This window comes from Odocoileus virginianus, chromosome 5 (genome assembly GCF_023699985.2).
Source record: "Odocoileus virginianus isolate 20LAN1187 ecotype Illinois chromosome 5, Ovbor_1.2, whole genome shotgun sequence".
Lineage (NCBI taxonomy): Eukaryota > Metazoa > Chordata > Mammalia > Artiodactyla > Cervidae > Odocoileus > Odocoileus virginianus.
In genome coordinates this window covers 5,787,009-5,810,872 of record NC_069678.1, presented here as the reverse complement: position 1 = coordinate 5,810,872, position 23,864 = coordinate 5,787,009, and the positions used below count along the sequence as shown (strand labels likewise).

Genomic DNA, 23,864 nt, shown 5'->3' with positions numbered 1-23,864 from the left:
CGCGCCCGAGCCGGCCTCCGCCCGTCGCGTCCGGCCCGCAGACCGACGACAGCAAAGCCCGCCTGAAGTTCCAAGGGCTGGAAATCACCCCGAACTTTAATGAGGGTCTCAGAGTTCTCCAAAACTAATCATTAGCCATTGTCGTAAGTAATATCTCCTCCGGCCCAAACCACAAGACAATAAAACCAAGTAGCCGTCGTTGAGGACTGAGAGCGAAGTTCAGAAACCGCTGACCGGCTGTGTGCGCGACTGTCCTGGGCCCCTGGCGTCGATCACACCCCGACACAGTAGATGGCCCCGGCCCGGATGAGCTCATATTTTCTGTGTGAGTTTTTAGTGCCCCCACACAGTGTCCCTGGTAAAAAAAACAACACTCATTTCTTTTGTCCACTTCTTTAGAATTAGACCAGGGCACTAAGCACTAGACCCTTCTGAACGCCGAGGTCTGAGTGCTGTCAGGGTCGTCCTGCGAGAGGGACTCACTTTGGCTCATCTCCAGCCATCACAGCCACACTCAGAACCACACCCTCTATGTACTCCCTGTCACCCGCGTCTCCTCTTTGTGACGCTGAGGTCTCTCAGCAGGAGAAGGTAAGTCTAAGCCGCCAGGCTGGCGTCTAGGGCCCCGGAAATACTAGTTTTTTTTTTTTTTTGGTCCCAGATAAGTGAAGCCTTTGTATTTTTTTCCTCTTTTCCTGTTTTTCAAAGTGTAAGCTTTTGAATTTTACTGCCCTTCAGCTTCCTTTTCCCGTTCAAAACCTTACTAGCGTCGTGACCTTGAGCACGCGACTTGATTTCTCTGTGTCTTGGTGTCTTGTCTGTAACCTAGGAGTAATAAGAGCCCCCAGCTTACTGAGTTTGAAGACTGCATTAACGGGAGGTGCCTGGCATAGGGTGAGTGCTGAGTGTTTGCAGTTGTTTTTACTCATATTGTTATTAGTTGTTCTTGTTCAGTCACACCGTCATGTCCTACTTTGCGACCCCATGGACTGCAGCACTACAGGCCATCCTGTCCCTTACTATCTCCAGAAGTTTCCCCAAGTTCATGTCCATTGCATTGGTGATGCCATCCAGCCATCTCATCCTCTGTCGCCCTCTTCTCCTTCCACCCTCAGTCTTTTCCAGCATCAGGAAGTTTTCCAATGAGTCAGCAGTTCGCATCAGATGACCAAAATACTGGAGCTTCAGCTTCAGCATCAGTCCTTGCAATGACTATTCAGGGTTGATTTCCCTTAACATTGATTGGTTTGACCTCCTTGCTGTCCAAGGGATTCTCAGCAGTCTTCTCCAGCACCACAGTTCGAAGGCATCAATCCTTTGGTGCTCTGCCTTCTTTATGGTCCAGCTCTCATAACTGTACGTGACCACTAGGAAGACCATAGCCTTGACTATACAGACCTTTGTTGGCAGAGTAACGTCTTTGCTTTTCAACACACTGTCTAGGTTTGTCATAGCTCTCCTGCTCAGAAGCAATCATCTTCTGATTTCATGGCAGCAGTCACCATCCACAGTGATTTTTGGAGCCCGTGAAGAGGAAATCTGTCACTACTTCCACTTTTTCCCCTTTTGTCTGCCATGAAGTAGTGGGGCTGGATGCCATGATCTTAGGGTTTTTTTTTAATATTTAGTTTTAAGCCATTTCGTTCACTCTCCTCCTTCACCTTCATCAAGAGGTTCTTTAGTTCCTCTTAGCTTTCTGCTGGGCTTCCCTGGTAGCTCAGCTGGTAAAAAAATCTGCCTGCAATGCAGGAGACCCCGGTTTGATTCCTGGATCAGGAAGGTCCTCTGGAGAAGGCATAGTCTATGCACTCCAGTATCCTTGAGCTTCCCTGCTGGCTCAGCTGGTAAAGATTCCGCCTGCAATGCGGGAGATCCGGGTTTGGTCCCTGGGCTAGGACGATCCCCTGGCGAAGGGAATGGCTACCCACTCCAGTATTCTGGCCTGGAGAATTCCATGAACTGTATAGTCAGTCCATAGTGTAGCAAAGGGTCAGACACAGCTGAGCGACTTTCACTTTCACTTCAGCTTTCTTCCTTTAGAGTGGTATCATCCACTTATCTGAGGTTGTTGATATTTCTCCCACCTATTTGTTATTAGTTGCCAGGCTACTGATTCCATGCCAGGGCAGACAGCCTGAGGTTGAAGTGTGCACCGAGTGATGTCAAACACTTCTAGGTGGTTCTGCCACTGAGAGGTTGTGGGTGTGAGACTGGATGAATCACTTAACCCCTCAGTGTGTGGTCTACCCTGGTGCCAGGCCTGAAGAACTTACAAAGATAGCCTGCGTGACAGATTTGTGACCTGAAAGGATGTGCTCGGGGTGCTTATGACTATGGTTAGTGGTCCTCAGGCCTTCACAGGGGCAGCTGCCCAAGGGGAATGGTGGGTCCTCACTCCTGAGTCCCCAGAATGCTTTCTACTCCATGTCACCCCCTCACCCCAGCTCCTGACCAACAGCTAAGAGTATGCATCTGATTTTTTGTTTTCACGTCTTTAAAATCTGCCTGAGTTGGGCTCTGACTATATGCTTGTTCTGTCACATTCTAGTGACCCTTTCTCCCTTCTCCATGATCACCCTGGGCTGTTGTAGTAAGCCACCCGCCAGCCACCCCATCAGAGCCTGCCCAGCAGCCTTGGCCTTGGCCTTCTGTGCTGAAGTAACCACTTATGTCCATCCATGATGGGGCAGGAAGAGTGGTGAGAAGAGCAGGTAAATAAGAGAAAGTGCCAAAATTAAGAGGGACAGAGGGTGAATTTTTAAAATAGAAGGAGGACTACCACAGAGACAGTCCAACTGTTTGGGGGAAAAAAGATAATCAGAAAAGGGGAGTTAAACCAGCTGTGAAATCCCCCTCAAAAAATGTAGGTGCTCACTGATGATATTCAGGAAATATATAATTTGTTCCACTGTGATAATGGTGGGCTTCTCAGGTGGCGCTAGTGGTAAAGAACCTGCCTGCCAATGCAGGAGACATGAGAGATATGGTATTTTAGTTCTGTTATAATAATTTTAAAAGAGTCCCGTAACTTTTAAAAATACTTACTGATGTATTTATGGATGAAATGGTGTGATGTTTGGGATTTGCTTCAAATCATCCAAAGGGGTGCTGGAGAAACATGGTTAAGTATGTAAATGAAATGTCTGTGACTTTAGAATCCCTTAGCTTTGGAAGATGTTCTTAAAACATCTGTAAGAATTTTTTTTTTTAATGTAGTCGCTCAGAAAGTGTATGTGGTTGATTTTTACTCACCAGGCCCCAGTGACTCACACTTGAACTAAGGTAGCCTCCCCACTCCTCCCTCCCTGACTCCAGTCCTGCTCACCACCTGCGGCTCACAGGCTAACCCCTAGCCATCATACTGCTCCATAGGATCAGCCCTAGAAGAGTCTTTCCTCTCCTGACCTGATGTCCTTTTCCTCCTCTTCCTCCCATCCTGACCTCAACCCCAAAAAACCCTAGGGAGGCCTCCCCTTCTCCTCCATCCACCAAATCTTGCCCCTCTTCCCTGTGATTCAAGAAGCTCATGAAATCTTCCCTTTTCTTTCTTTTTCTTAAATTGAAGTATAGTTCATTTACAATATTGTGTTAGTTTCAGACATATAGCAAAGTGATTCTGTTATATACATATATGTGTATATATAGTAGTATATATACAAAAATCTTATATATATGTAGTTGTATGTATGCAACAATCCCATGTATATGTGTGTGTGTGTATGTATATATATTCTTTTCCAGTTTCTTTTCTATTATGGTTTATTACAGGATATTGAATATAGTTGCCTGTGTTGTACAGTAGGTCCTTGTTGTTTTTCTTTTTTTTTCCATTTATTTTTATTAGTTGGAGGCTAATTACTTTACAATATTGTAGTGGTTTTTGCCATACATTGACATGAATCAGCCATGGATTTACATGTGTTCCGCTTCCCGATCCCCCCTCCCGCCTCCCTCTCCATCCCATCCCTCTGGGTCTTTCCAGTACACCAGCTCTGAACACTTGTCTCATGCATCCAACCTGGGCTGGTGATCTGTTTCACCCTTGATAGTATGCTTGTTTCAATGCTGTTCTCTCAGAACATCCCACCCTTGCCTTCTCCAACAGAGTCTAAAAGTCTGTTCTGTATATCTGTGTCTCTTTTTCTGTTTTGCATATAGGGTTATCATTACCATCTTTTAAAATTCCATATATATGCGTTAGTATACTGTATTGGTCTTTATCTTTCTGGCTTACTTCACTCTGTATAATGGGCTCCAGTTTCATCCATCTCATTAGAACTGATTCAAATGAATTCTTTTTAATGGCTGAGTAATATTCTATGGTGTATATGTACCACAGCTTCCTTATCCATTCGTCTGCTGATGGGCATCTAGGTTGCTTCCATGTCCTGGCTATTATAAATAGTGCTGCGATAAACATTGGGGTACACGTGTCTCTTTCAGATCTGGTTTCCTTGCTGTGTATGCCCAGGAGTGGGATTGCTGGGTCGTATGCCTGGATATATTCTAAGGGCTTTACGTGAATTAACTTAATTTATCCTCCTAATAATACTACAGGTTAGGTACTACTATCACCCCTATTTTATAGGTGAGAAAACTGAGGCACAGAATTAAGTAATTTATTCAAGGCCACAGCTATTAATAGTTAGCAGGAGGGCTGAGGTTCACAGCATTCAGTGTGATGAGAAAAACCAAGATGAAAAAAGAAAAGTCATAAGCCAGCCTTCCTACATGGAGTGGAGTGGGGCTCTTAGACCTGTACATAACTTTAGATGTATGTGCTTATGGTTTATTTCATGGATTCCTGTTTACTTAGCTATGATATTTTCTGTCTGACAGGACAGGGATTATTACTATCTGACTTTTTGTAGAGTTAATAATGTGTCATATGCGGATGAATACAGTTGGTAGAGACCACGAATCATGAACACGTGAATGAATTATTAACATATCATTATTTTAGCTTCTCTCCTACAACTTCCTATGCATACTATAAATACAAAGTTAATAATAATTATTTATCTTTATCAAGCAGTTACTATATTCTTCCTGCTCTAGAAACACTCTGCCTTATCCCATACCAACCTCACAGCAGCATTTGAGAAAGGTGCATGTATTGTCCCATCCCATACATTTGAAAAGGAAGGAAATACAGTCAACATGTTCAACATCACACATTTCGAATAAGTCGAAGTCAGGGTCTGAACGTGGCCTCTGAGTCATAGGTCTCAAACACAGTGCTGGGATGAAGACAAATTCTGGCAGAATGATGTTTATACCTGAGGTTCAAAGAGCAGAGCAGTTCATGCTGCCCAAAGAAATTAAGGAAAGTTTTGCAAAGTGGCTACACTTGTGTTGGGTGACACTGGAATTTTCTGGGCAAAACACAAAAATTGGAGGAGAGCATTCCAGGCAGAGGGAAAGCAAGTGCAGGTTATAAAGGACAGGTATCTCTAGGGAAGTGAGGAAACCTAAATTTGGCAGGAAAATTTAATTTCAGGGAGAGTGACTGAAGATGATTTTAGAGAGGATATGGAGCAAGGTTGTGAAAGATTTCTGTGCGCAGAGAAAGAATTTAAATTCTATTATTTTTATAGTCATTGAAGAGCCAAGAAACATTTCCAGAAAGGGGATAATGTGCTAAGTTTAAAGGGGCAATGTGAGGATGTGGATGTTCTTGGGAGCCTTGATATGCAGAGGGGTGTGCATTGGGGAGGCCGAGGAGCCAGGCTCACCCACGTAGTGGTATCCACTGACACATGGACAGTGGCAGTGCCAGATTCCTTTGTGAGGGGCTGGTCCAGAACTGCCTCTAGCCAACAGGGTCTTCCCAGGACAGACACATGCTTGACCCAGTAAGCGGAGCACAGTCTCAGTCTTAGCTTCCATGTGCCTCTGAATGAGTGGATGGGTGCGTGCACTACAGATCCTGTGTTCCTTTGATATGTCTGATCTGAAACTTCCCCTGAGCAAGTAGGAGAAGAGGTGGGGTGCAGAGGCCAAGTGTGGGGTGTGTGCATGGCACAATAGCCCTTCTAGCAAAGGAAAGCCATGGTATATGATGGATAAAGGTGTTCCTGTGGCTGAGTAGCTTCAGTCGTGTCTGACTCTTTGTAACCCCATGGACTGCAGCCTGCCAGGCTCCTCTGTCCATGGGATTTTCCCCAGTGGGTTGTCATGCCCTCCTCCAGGGTATCTTCCCAACCCAGGGATAGAACCCGCGTCTTTTGCATTGGTAGACAAGTTCCTTACCACCTGCACCACCTGGGAACCTCAGATAAGGGCAAGAGGCTTTGATAAACTGACAAACATGACTTTGTGACACTAGACAAGTTATTTAATTTCCCTGAGACTCAAGTTCCTCATGTGTTCAATGGAGACAAAAGTACCTATCGCACTGGATTGTTGGGTGTTAAGTGAGATAATACCCGCAAAGCACTGACTCGGTAAGCACATGGCGCACACTCAATACATGTTAGCTATTACTGTTTCTACCACTACCAATGCTAAATGAGATAGTCCTTCTAAGCCTGGAAGGAGAATACCAGCTGTACACACATTCAAGTTAACTGTCCCCACTCCCTTGACTGCTGCAGCCCTGAACTTCCATGGGAGGGAGATGGGCATCCAGAGACTGACAACAGTGACGGGACCTGGATAAATCCAGTGTTAGAGAAGTTGACTCTGTCTGCTTACCTCCTCATCGCATCAGGGGATGCTTGTTCAAGGGCCACTAGAGGAAGCCCCAAGAACAGGGTTCATATGGGAAGCAGGCATTCCTGGCCCCAGTCCTCCACCTCCATCCAGCCTCATTTCGTTTTGTTGTTGTTGTGGGGAATATTATTTTGTTTTTTAACTTTTTGTTTTTATTGGGGTATAGCTGATTAACAATGTTGTGATAGTTTTAGGTGAACAGCAAAGGGACTCGGCCCTACATATACATGTACCCATTCTCCCCCAAACTCGCCTCCCATCCAGGCTGTCACATAACACTGAGCAGTGTTGCATGAGCTATACAGTAGGTCCTTGTTGTTATCGATTTTAAATATAGCAGAATGTACAGGTCCATTCCAAACTCCCTAACTATCCCTCCCCACACATCCTGCCCCCCAGCAACTGTAAGTTTGTTCTCTAAATCTCTGAGGCTCTGTCCATTTTATAAGATCATTTGTATCATCTCTTTTTAGATTCCACATATAAGGGCTGTCATTTGATATCTCTCTTTCTCGTTTCACTCAGTATGACAATCTCTCGGCCCATCTATGTCGCTGCATTAACGCCAGCCTCATTTCCTTCCATACCCGTTTCCCCTGACCTCAGGCTACTCATCCTTTCCCAGTGTATCCCACCACCCACTTCCCTCCCATTCTCCTCCCTGAGCAAGGGAAGGTTCCCCGCCCCCAGCCCCCCAGAACTTTTGCCCCTTTTCTCTGGATGTCTCCAGACAGTGGCAGAAGTGAGGGACCATTTGGACATAGAAATATGCAGCCCAGGTGTCCTTGTGAGCTGGGCCAGGTGGGGTCTAGGTTTTCTGGGGAGCAACAATGCCCTGGTGAGTGGCTGAACATTGGGGCCAGAGAGCAGAAGGGAGAGGAGCAGTGGGAGGAACCGTGGCCCCCTGCCTGCCTAGGGAGGGAGCAAGCTGAGGGTGAAGGGGGAGGCTGCTGCGGGTGGGGAGTGGTGAGCCTCCCGCCGGCTGTGTTGGTAGCCTGAGCACAGGCCAGGTTAACGGGATGTGAGGAGGAAGGGCACTGTGAGCGGCAGCGATTGTGGAGACCACTGGTTAGACAGATCTGGGTCTCTACTCTAAGGCTACCTCCTCAGAGAGGCCTTTCCTAACAACTCTGTCTAAAACAACACCCTCCAGGAGTTTGGGGGAGAATGGATACTTGCATATGTATGGCTGAGTCCCTTAGTTGTCCACGTGAAATTCTCACAAGATTGTTGATTGGCTGTCTTCCTATATAAAATAAAAAAGATATTATAAATAGTAAAATAATACCCTCCCCCAGTACCCCCAGCTGCTATTCTCTATTTCCTTATACCCTGCTTTATTTTTCTTCATAGCATTTAGCAATGCCTGCAATTAACTACTGTTTATTTGTTGCCAGTATACTGCTCTTCTCCCTAAACTGTGTCATTTGTTACTCTATTTTTAGTACCTTAGACTGGATCCCTGGTACACAGTAGGTCCTCAATAGATACTGGTTGAATGTAAGAGTGAATGAGCACCATTGTCATTACCCGGAGCTACTCCCCTACCTATGGCTGAATGCTCAGAGTTCATGCCAGGTGCTAGGGAGGAGTCAGTCACCCGCTGGTCCAGCAGAGTGCCAGTGTTGCCTTTCTTTTTAGAGAGCGCTCAGAAGCCTCAGATTTGAAGTGATATTGCAAAGATCCTTTCCTGAGATCATATGGACTGTGTCCCTAGATAGGGATGGGATGTTGCCCTTTGTTCATGCCTGCCCTCCATCCAACTCCAGGGGCAAGAGACTTAGTCTAGAGAGGTGAGTTAATAGGCTCTTCCTGGCTGTCAGTGAGAGGATTGTCTTGGCCAATCGGAAGCTGGGGTCCTAAACCAGGAAAAGGAGCCTAGAAGTTGACTTCGTTTTCTTGACATAGGAGCAGGGCCGACTTTTCTGTACTACAATAGAGAAACTCTGTAAGGACTGGGCATAGGCACACTCCTCGAGGTGGGGAGGAAGACCTGTGAACACTCAATCCAAAGACAGTGTGGGTGTGCAGACCAAATAACTAGCCACTGCTGCAGGGACCACAGCTTGGTTCAGATAAAAGGCCAAAGAAGCCACCATTATTTTTCATGTCCAAGAAAGTGCTTTCCTCAGCTGAAGAAGAGAATGAAGTTTCATTGATCACGCATCTGTGAACCTGACTATAAGATACTAGGATGAAAGGTGAAAAATGCTCAGAATCCCAGACATTTTATAGCTGTATAACCAAACATCCACATAATCACATTTCTTACTTTGCAACCAGAGATTTGGTGTGATATAGACTCATAATTGATAATAATCTATCTATGTGTGTGTACGTATACACATATAAATAGTTTTTAAGTTATTCATGTCTTCTGCTTGTAGACAGAGACAGAATATTTCACATTTTTATAAAAGTATATAGGCTATTGTGGTGTGCTAAAGTTCCCGGTTTAGCAAAGAGTCAGACATGACTTAGCGACTGAACAATAACAACAACATGGGCTTTTGTAAATGATATTCTTCACCTCTCCAGTTTGGTCCAGGGTTTAATTAATTTTCCTTACATGCAGGTATCCTATTCTAAATCTGTGTCCTGATTAGATGTCTCGGCGCTCCAACAGTAAAGTGCACCTTATTTTTCATAAGTACCGTAAGGACTGAGAGTCATCATACCAGGGATCTTCCCATTGCCTTTAAGTAGTCATGTGACTTAGATACTTAAACTCTTTGCACCTCAGTTTCCCAATTCTACTTTGAAGAAACTGGGTTAGTTGCTAAATTTTCTTTTAGAGCAAAATTAATCTATGATTCAAGCAATGTTTTAATATAAACACTCTAATTTTTTTCTTCATTGAGAGAAACATGATCTATGTCACCATGGTATGTGGAGCATCTATTTATAGACGGATCAATGTCCAAGTTCAGGAAGAGCAACAAACATCTCAATACATGTTACAATTTCGTTTTGTTGTTGTTGTTTTAATTAGTTGCTTTCTGAGGAATTGAGTCCATTAAGATATTTTATGCTCAGTCAGTATGTTCATTATTTTTAGACAGTATGTTTAAAATAAAGGAGATGACTTTATTTGATACCTTTATTTATATGCAAAACAGCGCACCATTCATGAGATATGAAAAACTCGTCAGATAGAAACCAGATAATATCTATTTTCACTACAAAATATTGCATTATATAAAGCAACAGAGACACAAAAAAACCCTGAAAAGACTAAATTCTTTGGATAGCAGATGTGGTTCTTTTTTTTTTTTTTTTCCTTATCTCTAAAATACACTCCTTGTTTTAAGAATTTCACAGCTGAGAACATGAAACATTATCAGGTTATAGACTTTTCTTTTTGGTAGTCACAGAGGAAAGTAGTTCTGAATTCTTTTTTTTTTTTTTTAGGAAAATAACTTAATTTCCTAAAACCATCCCACACACAAACATCACACGCGCACACACACACAAAGAAGCTACTCTCCTTTTAAACAGTTCGCAAAGTACTTTTCAGACATAACTACGGATAAGGATAACAATGCTTACTTTTTAAAAAACTATAATAGTGAAGTGCTAGTGTTGCTGATCTCACAATAAAAGAACCAACAAACATCTTAATATATAAAATATGTTTAGAAACAGGAAGGTGTGGGGAATTTGTTATACAAGTGCAATATAATTAGAGCAAAAAGAAAGACCACAGTATAATCTCAACAAACACCGTAAAAAGTTAGACATAATTATTCCACAAGGAGAAAGTGTAAACACTTGACTATAAATAAATTGGCACAGAGTATCCAAAGTAAAATTATCACCACTCTGAAAAATAAATGTCTGAAAAAAATACTCTACTCCTTCTAACATAAATAAAAATAGGGTGTCTTTTTCTAACTGCACCTATGGGTCCACATGTTTAAGGTCACAAATAGATGTTTTTGGATATATAAAGGGGCACTTCGCTTGAAAAAGCAATCAGATATTAAATTTTCCATTTAAATATGGATTCTCTTATCTCCAGTAGCATCAGACCTTGGGGTTAATCTCAATGTGTCTTTTTAGCCTTACCAAATAGTCTAGGCTTGTCTGTTTCATTTGGATTCTTTTATAACCTTTCTTTTCACAATGGAACAGAAAGTTTTCTGTGTTCCACCTTTCTGTGCCTTAAATCTTTGCCCTGAAGGCGATTCCCTCCCCCCCCCTCCCCTCCGAATGTTTGGTGATTTGTCAATTAGAAAAAATAGCCAGATAGTCTAAAGATAAAAGCCCAGACTCTGAGCTTCTGCCCCTCATTCTTTCAAAACATGAAGATCTGTGGGAGATGAATGCAGGAGAACTCAAAGTCTCCAGTGAGCTAAAGCAACAATCCCTAAAGGCATCCTAACACGTGGAGGGGAGGCCTGGAGGTCACTCGTCTGTGTACCTCCAGGAGGTTCGCCTTGCCTGAAAAACACTCCTTGCAGGCCCCAGGACTCCCCAGACAACCCCACCCTTCTGGAGTCGGAAACCTTACAGAGTCGCCCGGCGGACAGGAGAGAACACAGTGTGAGCCTCCTCCCGGTCCAAGGCCTGTGGCCGCCGTCCCGCTGGGCCGCCGCCTCCGCCGCCATCCCCGCGGCGGCCGCCCCGGTGGGCCGCGTTTCACCCACTCCCGGCCAGGCGGCCCCTAGCCGCGACCCCGGCCCTAGACGTCCAGGACGTGGTTGAGATAGGAGATGTAGCAGATGGCCAGGCGCAGGATCTCGATCTTGGACAGCTTCTTGTCCGGGGGCAGCGTGGGCAGCAGTTTGCGGAGCTCGGCGAAGGCCAGGTTGAAGGCCTCCACCCGGATGCGCTCGCGGGTGGCGTGGGCCGAGCGGTACTTGGCGGTGGCGCGCCGGCGGCGGCGCTTCTCCTCGCGGCTCAGCTGCGGCGGGTGCGGGTAGAGCGCGGCCCGGCTGCCGCCCTTGCCGTCGGCCTCCTCCACCGGCTCCAGGTCCGACACGCTGCCCAGAACCTTGGCGTCTGCGCCGCCCAGCGACTCCGGGTCCGAGTGCGCCGAGCTGGGGTGGTCCGAGTCGGCGGCTTGGTCCGGACTCAGCATCATTTTGGAGGCTGAGGGGGAGTCAGAAAAGCGATCAGTAAAAGGAAATGTGGGGGGGGGGTGCCCTTCTTTGGATAGGAGCGAGAGCGGGCGGGGGCCTAGCCCGCCGGGCTTCCGCGCGGCCCGGGCCAACTTCCCACGGCGGTCCGGCTCGCTCCTCCGAGCGGGTCCCGCGGGGAGGGAGCGCTCCGAGGCGGGCAGACCCGAGGGCCAAGACCCGAGCCTCCGCCTGGCGCAGGAGCCGGAGAGGCCTCGCCTTGGCCCAGGCCGCATCCCGGACCTGACACCGCGGCCTCCGGGAGGCCAAGACTGGCCTAAGGGCCTGCTCCGGGGAACCGCCGCCGGCCTGCGAGGCCGTCACTGGGTTTTGTGCTTCCTTCGACTAAATACAACTTGGCCATTCCGCCTGCCTCACTTCTTCTCCGACCCTGACAAACGAATGAATCCGAACGACGAATCCACCTGGGTTTTGCTGGGGGACGGGGAGACACGGAGCGCGCTTCCCGCCCAGAGGGCCTGGGGCGAAGCCGCGGGAGAGCAGGGCGCCCGCGGGCTTCGAGTGGGCCTGGGGCAAGGGGCGTCCGGGGCTTGAGGAACTCAGCCCCAAGCACAGACGGCCTGGAGTGGGAAGGCTTCCCCGTACCCCTCGCTCTTCTCCGCAATAATCAAGAGATGACTGAACCAACGTGGAGGCTCCTTTCAATAGCAAATGGACTCATGCCCTCGCAGGCTCCCGAAGCACCATCTGTCACACAGACAGCTACACACTTCGGGGACCTAGGGACGCGGCGACGTGGGATAAGACAATGCGCCCGCAGTCTGCCGACCACCTCCCAGGAATAGGTCGGCGGCCGGGTGGCTGCACGAGGAGAGAAAGGAGGGAAGGCACGGGCCGGGGTGGGGGGAGGCGGGCGCCGCGCCGGCTGCCCCGGCCGGAGCTGCAACGCCAACCCACAAAGTTCGGTGCTCCGGAGCGCAGAGTCGGGAGCCTGCACGGTCCCCTTGGCCGAGGCCGAGGTAGTCTGGCTTCAGATTCCTCTAAGGATGCGCTCCTAGAAAGGCCGCCGTGCCCGGCTCCTCCTGGGCGCCGGGAGGACCGGCCCCGATTGCGCGCCTACTGGGATAGGGTCGCTCCCAGCCTTGGGGCTTCAAGGAAATTCGGGCTTCGAGAAAGGGTCCAGCAGGCAGGGAAGGCACCTGCTGGGGCTATGCGCACCGATCGCGGGCGCCGAGAGGGCGGATCAAGCTGCCAGCCCCGAGCCCCGCGTGTGCGGCTGGGCTGGAGGGGTGGGTGCTAGCCGGGAACAGGTCGCGTCTGCAACGTGCGGGTTTGCTCCTAGACAAAAGCTGGGGCTGTGAGATCTGCTTCCAGCATCGCACTTGCTTAGTTAGGTGCGAATTTGGCTCTAAGGAGGCTTTCATTTCCCTACGAGGAAAACAAGTCCTCTAAGGCAAAATAAAAACAAATGCTCCAAGTGAATTACATGTGACTCTTCGGGCTTTTCACGGACGCGTTTATAAGTAGAACAGCTTACAGCTACACCTTCGCCTTGAGAGGGTATAAATAAATAGGCGAGTAATGGAAAATTACAATAAACCACAACATAGTTGTAGATCGGATGAAAAGTTCCTGGGTTGCCCTCAAAGCATGTTAAATACTTCTCCAGGTGTCTTTTAAAAATATTCATATAGAGCATGTCGTATATGCATTTTGTTTTTTCAGGCATTCATGAAATACTCTATAAATGCGATATGCATAATCTAACTTAGTTCCAAGCTGGGAAAAAAAGCATTTAAAGGAGGCTTACCTTGTAAAAGCCCTTTCGATAATCTTTTCTCCAATCTTTTAGAGTTAAAATCCCAGGGAATAGCGGGGAGAAATTCCGAAATATATTAAAAGCAGCAAATATTTATTACATTCAAAAATGAAAAAGCAGCTGTCATCTCGCTGGTGTCCACAGCGAGGGACGGTTATGAATGATTGTTCACTTAGTTGATAGATCAAAAAAACGCCTTTTCCTTTTAATTGTTCTCAAACATTTCGGGAAATTCGTTGTTGTTGTTTTTGTTTTTGTTTTTTTTTTTAACGATGTGTTGAAAAGTCTCTTGCCTCTTTTCCTCTTCTGGGTCTCTATAAATAACAAAAGAGATGCAGAGATAAACACAATCACATCAAAGGACTGATTCCTCCACTTTCTAATAGCGGAAGAATCAATAAGAAAGATGGTTAAGATAAGATTCCGCTCCTTTGAGGACTCTTTTCCTTCCCTAATACGGCTGAGCAGAAACTGGGGAGTGCAAGGCAGAGATGTGATCTTGCTCAGAAGTGATTTTTTTTTTTTTTTTTTTAGATAAGGCTTTGTTCAGCTGATGTCTCCCCAGTTCCCAGGAACACAATACTGTAACTCCGGGCTAACTAAGCTGGCCTCTTCCTCTTCCCTCCTTTACTTGTATGTTGTATAAACAGACACCTATTTCCAGTTTCAAAGTCGTTCAAGGCTTGGTTACATCGCCCACCCCCCACCCCCTCCTTTCTTTACCTTGTAGCAAAATATATAGAGTCAGTGGCTTGGAGATGCTTGGAGAAAGGTTGGTGAAAAGTGAACGTCTCCCGGAGTAACAGTGACAGGGAAGCGGAGAAAGAGGCGAGAGGGTGGGAGAGCCAGAGCAAAGAGACAGAGATGCGTGTGTGGCTTCTTGGCTCTCTTGGTACCAATTGATTCAGCCTGGAGATGGTGGAAGAGATAAAGGCTTAAGAAGGGGGATGGAATTTTTTTCCCTAAATTGATATTTAATGGGAAATCCTATTGGACAGAAACCTGGACATGAGTCACTTAATTGGACTTGACATCTGTCACAGTGTGGGAGTTTTCACAGCCCAAATATTTTAGCAGATCAGATTCCCACTGAATCTGTGCCATAAAATATAACAGTTGAAAGCAGTCCATGATAGAAATCTTAGCCTCTAATCAGAATCTCTAGCCATAACCAGGCTATTTCTCTTTTTCCAATTATTGATGCAATGTAGCTAAGTGCAAATAAGCAACATATTGACTATGGAAAAATTCTCTTGTCATATTATAAAACTAGTATCCTCCCTTACAATTTAGGATAATGTTTGTGTCCTGAACATGGAAATATATATTATATATGGTGCCACAATAAACATAGATTTGCAACAACTAACATTTATTGGTGATCATTTACATTTTAAAAGACACTTCAACAAGGTTTGATTAAGCATATTCATGTTTTTGAGAGATATTCTGCCCCTTGACTAATTTTCCCATATATGATTTTTAAAAAGTAAAAAGAAAAGCTTTCAATAGATTAAGTCATTGGTGAAACTGAGAACAGAATCCAGGTGGCGTTATTTCGGGGATCACTATATGAGATGATTCTTCTTTTCTAAATATGTTTGTTTTTCTCTTCACCCACTCATTCATTCAGCTTAAAATATGGCATGTTACATGTGTTGATTATTGCAGTTCATTGTTGCTTATTTTAATATGTGAATATTTAGCTGTGTGGCAGTGTACTGGACCAAGCGGTTAACACTCACAAATCATCAGTGTATTCCAGCACATAATACTTTTGCCTCACATGACCCCACAGCCCTGAATTTATATACTTTATGACAAAAGAGAAAATCTACTTCAACTATTTGGTCACTTTGTAGAAATACTGTTATTCACCATCAATTACACATTATTTGGAATCATTTTAGCTCTTTTGATTGTGTAAGTTTAAAAGAAATAGAGTATTGCAGTCTTACCTGTCATCTCTCCAATCCCTGAGGCAGCATCTGTGGAGGCAGGAGTCCTCACTTTCCCTCTGTGATCAGTTTTGCCTTAAAAATGGGATTTATCATCAAGAGAGGGGGGGTGATCATTCCATTCCTGGGAGTGATCCTCTGAGTTCCTCATGGCTGCCACCAGTCCTGTTTGCCTTTTCAAACATTTTTCATCCTCTGGGAGATTCCTAGACCAGATGGGGTGGAGTGGGGTCAGGGGGAGCACAGAGTACCTCCACAGAAAATGGGCACCAGCCATTTCCAGCCTTGCCTCTGCCCAGCCCCAGTACAGAATTAAAGTTAAATACCCTAGGACATTTAAGTGAAGGCAGGAACTGGCCACATTTGAGTGGCAATGGAAACAGGTAAATGTATAAATTCCTAAGACAGTGAAGATGAAAGAAGAAGGGAGGTTCCCCCAGTCTGGCTAGGAACAGCCAACACTAAACTTTCACACATAACCATAAGTGTGCAAACAGATATACACCTATAGATACTGGTACTCTTCACCCCCTACCACTCACACAAGTGGTGCACTCTATCAGACTACTACAGATTCAGACTGATAGATTGAAAACCTGGTGGGTCTAATCACCATAGCCCATGAGGCAATTGTTAGAGTGGGAAACAACTGGTATCTCTGGATACCCCAGTGTTGGGGGGAGGGAGGAGAAATGGGGCGATCACCCAAGGCAGGCCAGATTCTGTTGTAGCGTGTGTGGATCCAAGCACACCTTCTTTTGTCTTCAAGCTTTCTTCTTCCACACTTACAGTCTGCGTGTGTGTAAATTCACACATGAGTAAGCCCATATAAACAGGTACACACTCAGATTCATATACGACCATGCCTAGACATACCACCATGGTCATAAACATGAATTCACACTTGCATACACGCATTCTTTTTTCCAGGAAAGCCCCCCCCGCCCCGCCTCCTACCACCACCTTCATCTTTTCTAAGAGCCCCCTGGCACAGATGGTCCCTCTTTCTGTGCTCTAGAAGCACTCTTTTCATATCTCCCTTAGAGACTACATATTGTGTTGCCATGATTCTTGGTTTCCATGCCTGGGGCTCTCACTAGTCTGTGATGCTTCCGGGAAGGACCAGCACCCTTGTCTGAGACAAGGTGACAATGACTTGACTCCTGGGGTACAGAGGCACCCAGGATGTTTGTAAAACAGAAACACTTCTCCGAAAAGACACCTATGGTTTCGGTTGTACCAATTTTCTCTCCTATAATAGTGAGGACAACAATCCTGCCCAGCTCACTTCACAGACTAGTTATGAAACTCACAGTATGTAAAGCTGTTTTATAAAATACTAAGCACCAGGCAAATAAAGATATTGTGAATTATTACCCCTAATACTAAATAATATTATTAAATAAGTGGGGAGGTGGTAAACAGTGATTTAAAAAAAAATACTTCCTGGCTCTATTGTATTCCAGCTGTGTGAATTTAAGGAAGTTATATAACCTTTCTGGACCTCAGTTTTCTATTTGTAAAATGGGAATAACAACATTATGTCATGTTATATTTTTTTTCCAAAGATGAGTTAGATAATCTGTGTAAAGCACTTAAACTAATGCTGAGTTTATTTAGTCTTTAACTTATAAATATATATATTGTTTGGTAATTGTATTGTTGTTCAGTCGCTCATTCGTGTCCAGCTCTGCAATCCCATGGACTGCAGTATGCCAGGCTTCCCTTCAGAGGAGTTGGTACTTCACCAACTCTCAGAGCTTGCTCAAACTCATGTCCATTGAGTTGGTGATGCCATTCAACTATCTCATCTTCTGTTGCCCCTTCTCCTCCTGCCCTCAATCTTTCCTGGCATCAGGGTCTTTTCCAGTGAGTTGGCTCTTATCATCAGGTGGCCAAAGTATTGGAACTTCAGCTTTAGCATCAGTCCTTCCAAATATATAATATTTAATTTATAGTCATGCTAAATAATTGTTAATATTATTACTATTATTCAATATAAATATGTACACAAATACATATTGAAAACAAGAAATATAAATGAAATTACATGAAATATACATATATCCTGTATACTCACTCAGATTGTGTGTGTCTGTGTGTGTATGTTTGTGTGTGTATATATTCATATACATATGGCAACTAACCTAGAGTGATCACTTTTCAAGTATCCAACATAGGTCAAGGGACTTTACATGTATTAACTTATTTATCTTCATCACAAAGCCATGAAGTAGGCCCTGTTGCATGCAAGGAAACGGGGACACAGAGAACTAGTCTATTCAAGTTCACATAATTAATAAATTACAAGGCCAAGATTTATACTCAGGTGGGAAGTATATTCACAAACTGCAACCACTATGCATTATTGCTTCTGTGGTCATAGTTTTCTACACAAAGATACTCATACACAAGACTTATTCACCAAATGAAATGCATATTTTGAGAGAGGAATGTATATACACACAAGGATCATATATAAATTACTATATTTTGCATCCAGAGGTAGTCAGAGAGTCGCAGTAATTTTTTAAAAAGTTATTGTGCATCTAACATTGTGCCAGACACTGTGAGACTACAAAGGCTTTATAATGATTTGTTAATTTCACTAGACAGCTATTTCCAATCTATTTTCTTAAATTTTGCACCCCATCAGTAAAAATTTTCAGCATACGTATCCAGGGTATGTATGTTCATTATTAACAAACCTTATACATGTACTATTGTAGCATATTTTGTAACTATAAGCATAGGCAAAAAAGACACTTTAAGAGTGATAATTTTACTCATTAGCATATACAAACCTCTAGCAGCATATTATTGGTAATATATAGTTTTAAGAGCAATAAGCTTTATTTTACTACAGTTATTGGTTAATCCTTTGTGATAACATGACTTGATCTGATTTGAAGTTCAACTTCTTTAGAATCTGTTTTTTGTGGCTAATATGGCAGAAAAAGATACAAAATATAAAATTCAAAGACCTAAATAATATAAAAATTGAAAGACCCAAATTTAAGTTCATCATTGTTTGTGCTAACTAAATTATGATTCTTATCTTTCTATCTTACCTACCAAATATGCCAGAGTGGAAGTGAAAGTTGCCCAGTCATGTCCAACTCTTTGTGACCCATCCATGGAATTCTCCGGGCCAGAATACTGGAGTGGGTAGCCATTCCCTTCTCCAGGGGACCTTCCCAACTCAGGGATCAAACCCAGGTTTCCCACATTGCAGGTGGATTCTTTACCAGCTAAGCCACCACGGAAGCCCAAGGATACTGGAGTGGGTAGCCTTTTCTTTCTCAAGGGAATTTTCCCGACCCAGGAATCTAACCGAGATCTCCTGCATTGCAGGCGGATTCTTTACCAACTGAGCTATCAGGGAAGCCCTAAATATGCCCAAGTTTTGTTGAAATTTGATTAAAAAATTTCTTTCTAATGTGAATTATTCTTTTTTAACAAATAGGTTCAAAGCCCTGAATCTTTTTATTTGGAAAATACTTTAACAGTTTGGGAATTCCTATTTCCAAGTGTTGTGTGTTCAAAGACAAGAGATTTGGGGATTCTCTGATGGCTCAGCCAGTAAAGAATCTGCCTGCAATGCAGGAGACACGGGTTCGATTCCTGGGTCAGGAAGATCCCCTGGAGGAGGAAATGGCAACCCACTCTAGTATTCTTGCCTGGAGAATCCCCATAGACAGAGGAGCCTGGTGGGTCCATGGGATCTCAGAGTTGGACACAACTGAGTGACTAAGCACACAGCCCACAGCATGCTATTGACAGCTCTTTGTCATCAAAGAAAAACAAAGTTGGAACACTAACCTTAAAGTCAAATAATTCTTTGACTGTTTTGCCATGTGCTAGCCAGCATATCTCTGTGTCGGGCAGCAGAATATACGCTCTCTTCCAGTTTCCTATATTGCAAAGATTCAACTGTAGTTTAATGGACTCCTATTTCTAAAACTAATTACTTGGCTCTATCTTGTACCCTTCTGTCCCAACTTCCTTACAGAAAATTCTTGCATAGGAATTATTTAGAGAATCAATTTTTTGATAGAATCTTTGGCCCCAGACTCTATATTTATTTGAGTTAAAGCAGCCATTTTCTTAGTGGTTATACCTCCACAATTTTTCCATAAGTCATTTTTTTATTAAAGATCAGTTTAGTGGTGAGTGTATCTTCTCCCCTACATTTTACCTTTAATGTCCTCTTAAAAAGAGAAGCTTTTCACATATTTCATTATTGAAACAATTTGTAAAGTACCATGGCTGAAACATGTTAGAAACATGTTCTTTCATCCTGCTAAATAACAAACTTCCAATACCACATAAATTGCTTTAATAGTTGTTTCCTCATATCTTCAGCAATGTTTCTCAAGTGTCCATCGATGAAATTTGCCAATATGGGAATGCATTTTAGTTTGTCGCTCTATTAGCTTTTGTGTACACTTTCAGCCATTTCCTGCGGTATTTGGCTTTTGCTATAAAGTAAAAAACCTCAAAAGAGACTTTTAAACATTTATCATTATATTGAGTGAAATGTTTAAAAGTAGTAGATCTTGAGTGTGGCACGATTTTAAACTTCCTGAGAAACTCAAGGGGTTCGCATTCAGGTTTTGGATGCTTTTTTTTTTTTTTTCAATCAGTTCGTTTAAGTATAGTTTTTATAGAGTAAAATTCACCCTTCAGAGGTGTTCAGTTCTATGACTTTGACAAATGTTACATTCATGCAACCATCACAAAATACCTAGCATTTCCATCCCCCTAAAAAGTTCCTGTACCCCTTAGTAGTCAATCCCTTTGTCCACACCTAGCCTCAGGCAGCCAAAATCTGATTTCTGTTCTTGTAGTTTTGCCTTTTCCAGATGACATAAAAATGGAATCATAATATGTAAACTTTTGAGCCTGGCTTCTTTTTCTTAGCATAAAGCTTTTGAGATTCATCCAGTTGTTGGATGTATCAGTTGTTCCTTCCTCTTTTATACTATTGGAGAAGGGCATGGCAACCCACTCCAGTACTCTTGCCTGGAGAATTCCATGGACAGAGGAGCCTGGTGGGCTATAGTCCATGGGGTCGCAAAGAGTTGGACACAACTGAGTGACTTTCACTTCACTTCACTTTTATACTATATAGTAGTGCATGGTATGCATGTAATACAATTTATCCTTTCATAAGACCTTTGACTTTTTCCAGTTAGATATTAAGAATATAGCTAAAAATCTGGTATAACTGTGCACAAACAGGTATTTATGAGGGCATAAGTATACAGCTCTCCTGGGTAAACAACTAGAGGTGAGACTGCTGGCATGTATGGTGAGTGTTTGTTAAACTTTATTAGAAACTGCCAACTGTTTTACAAGGTAGTTGTACCATCTGCATTTTCACCAGCAACACTGTAGTTCCACAACTTCCTTAGTGTTTGTTATTGTAACTTTAAAGAACATATTTTAAGCCATTGTAACAGGTGTCTTGTGGTATCTCACTGTAATTTTATTTTGTATTTACTCCCTTTTTAGCTTTATTGAGATATATAGTTTATATTTAATAACTTCCATGCATTTAGAGTGTACATGAGTTTAGGCATATATGTACAACCCTGAAATCACCACCACAATCGAGATGGTGAACATATCCATCATAATCTTTGTAACCCATCCCCTCCCATTGTCTCTTCTCCTCCCATGGAGAAGCTTTAGTCTACTTTCTGTAACTAGAGATTGTTTTGCATTTTTAGAATTTTGTATAAGTATAACCATATACTATGTTCTCTTTTTTGTTTACCTCCTTTCAATCACAGTTATTCTTTTGGGATTCATCCATGTTGTCGCATGTATCAAAGTCTGTCCCTTTTTTTTCTTTCCTTTTTTTGTTAAAGTGAAAGCAGGTTTATTGAGAAAGAACCACATTCCATAGGCAGAATGTGGTCCTTCGTAGAAGGTGAGAGCAGCCAAATCTGTTCCTTTATACTACAAAGGAGTACTCATTTTACTGTTTCCAGGGAATTCCCTGGTGGTGCAGTGGTTAGAACTCCCATGTTTCTACTGCAGGAGGCTCCGGTTTGATCCCTGATTGGGAAACTAAGACCCTGCAAACCACACAGTATGACCAAAACTCATTTTACCATTTCCAGAACTCTTTATATAATTTTGTAGATATAAGTTCCTGTCTGATAATGTTTCTTTTGCCTGGAGAACACCCTTTACCTTGATTACAGAGCAGGTCAGTTGGCACCAAATTTCCTCACCTACTATTTTTCTGAAAATGTCTTTATTTTCCTTTTGTTTTTGAAATATTTACTCTGGGTATAAAATTCTAAGTTGGTAGTTGTTTTTTAATTTTTTCTTTCTATACCTTAAAAACATACTTCATTTCTTTCTGCCTACATAGTTTTTGATGAGAAGTTTGCCTTAATTCTTATCTTTGTTCTTCTATATATAATATGTTCCTCTTCTCCCAAAGCTGCCATTGAAATTTTGTCTAGATTTTATATTTTCAGCAGGTTGACTATGATGCATCTAGGTGTGTGTAAGGTACTTGTTTGTTTATTTGGCAAATATCCTCTGTGGGGTTGTCTGGGCTCCTTGGAATAGTGAGTTACTGTAATTCCTTATTTTGGGGAAATTTTTGGCCATTATTTTCTCAAATATCTTTTCTGCCCCATTACCAGTGGGTGAGAGGAGATAACACATCCAAGGACAGGCTTGGCGGCCAAGAGGAGACACCCCATGTCCAAGGTCAGGGGCAGCGGCTACGTTTTGCTGGAGCAGCCATGAAGAGATACCCCACGTCCAAGGTAAGAGAAACCCCAGTAAGAGAGAGAGGGCATCAGAGGGCAGACAGGCTGAAACCACAATCACAGAAAACTAGCCAATCTGATCACAAGGACCACAGCCTTGTCTAACTCAATGAAACTAAGCCATGCCGTGTAGGGCCACCCAAAATGGACGGGTCATGGTGGAGAGTTCTCACAAAATGTGGTCCACTGGAGAATGGAATGGCAAAACACTTCAGTATTCTTGCCTTGAGAACCCCATAAACAGTATAAATGGCCAGAAAGATAGGGCACTGAAAGATGAACTCCCCAGGTTGGTAAATGTCCAATGTGCTACTGGAGATCAGTGGAGAAATAACTCCAGAAAGAACGAAGGGACAGAGCCAAAGAAAAAACAACACCCGGTTGTGGATGTGACTGGTGATGGGAGTAAAGTCCAATGCTATATAGAGCAATATTGCATAGAAACCTGGAGTGTTAGGTCCATGAATCAAGGCAAGTTGGAAGTGATCTAACAGGAGATGGCAAGAGTGAACGTCAACATTTTAGGAATCAGTGAACTAAAACAGACTGAAATGGGTGAATATAACTCAGATGACCATTATATCTACTACTGTGGGCAGGACTCCCTGAGAAGAAATGGAGTAGCCATCATAGTCAACAAAAGAGTCCAAAATGCAGTACTTGGATGCAATCTCAAAAACGACAGAATGATCTCTGTTCGTTTCCAAGGCAAAGCTTTCAGTATCATGGCTGTCGGGAGCCAGTGAGAGAAACCCTGCCCATGACAAGGTTTGGGTTCAAGGAGTGGCATGCAAAGGCGTCCGGACCTCCGAGGGTTTCTCGAGACCGCCCCACCATCCACTCCCAGGCCTTCATCCTTTCATCTTCTGATGCTTGGCGTTCTTCTATGTTCCCTAAAAACTAGTCTAACTCTTACCTAAAATCCCTCCTTGAAACCTTTGCATGGCAGCAACACAGTCCCTGGGGGCACATGGGTCCCAATAAACAGTCCTATCTATCCTATAAGCAAAAGTAGATAGAGTCCATTACATTATAAGATTGAGAGGATTCCTTAGGGTGTGATCAGGAGGGAATTCATGAGACCTCTGACCCTTCGGATTACATACCAAAGCTAAGTCCACCAGGGGCTGAGCTTCCCAAGATAAGGTTTGTAGATGGCTTTTCACAGTTGACTAGCTGCTGCCACTGAACTGTTTAAAAGTTATGTGTAGGTATTGACTGTTCTAGAAAGTTGTTTATGATGTAACCCATGATTATACACCTGGTACAATCTTATCATTACCCCCTCCTTAAACCTCTTTAAAGGATTATTGGTTTTAGGGTATATAAGCACTGATGTAAAAGAATAAAGTAGTCTTGATCCTGCACTCAACCAAGACTGCTTTCTTTTCTTCGCCAATGCCGCTCATCCGAAGGGAACCCCTGGACTCCGCCGGGGCTGGACCCCGGCACATGGTAATCCAAGTCTATGCCCCAATCAGTAATGCTGAAGAAG

At 43.7% G+C, this 23,864-nt stretch overlaps 1 protein-coding gene and 1 long non-coding RNA gene across 2 annotated transcripts; one reads left to right on the top strand and one right to left on the bottom strand.

The window, feature by feature from the left end:
• Positions 1 to 660: 660 nt before the first annotated feature.
• LOC139035023 (uncharacterized) lies at positions 661 to 22,360 on the top strand. Its single transcript, XR_011487544.1, has 3 exons — positions 661 to 894; positions 2,549 to 2,711; positions 22,241 to 22,360. It is a non-coding gene; the product is annotated as an uncharacterized lncRNA (long non-coding RNA).
• On the bottom strand, positions 10,068 to 14,533 carry NHLH2 (nescient helix-loop-helix 2). Its single transcript, XM_020900923.2, has 3 exons — positions 14,338 to 14,533; positions 13,606 to 13,928; positions 10,068 to 11,808 (listed from the first exon to the last, which is right to left on the bottom strand). Exon 3 carries the CDS (start codon positions 11,798 to 11,800, stop codon positions 11,399 to 11,401), a length of 402 nt encoding a protein of 133 aa, XP_020756582.1. The 5' UTR covers positions 11,801 to 11,808; positions 13,606 to 13,928; positions 14,338 to 14,533; the 3' UTR covers positions 10,068 to 11,398.
• Positions 22,361 to 23,864: the final 1,504 nt, after the last annotated feature.

Coding starts and splice junctions, on each gene's coding strand:
- NHLH2 (XM_020900923.2), bottom strand. CDS start 11,800: ATGATGCTGAGTCCGGACCAAGCCGCCGACTCGGACCACCCCAGCTCG.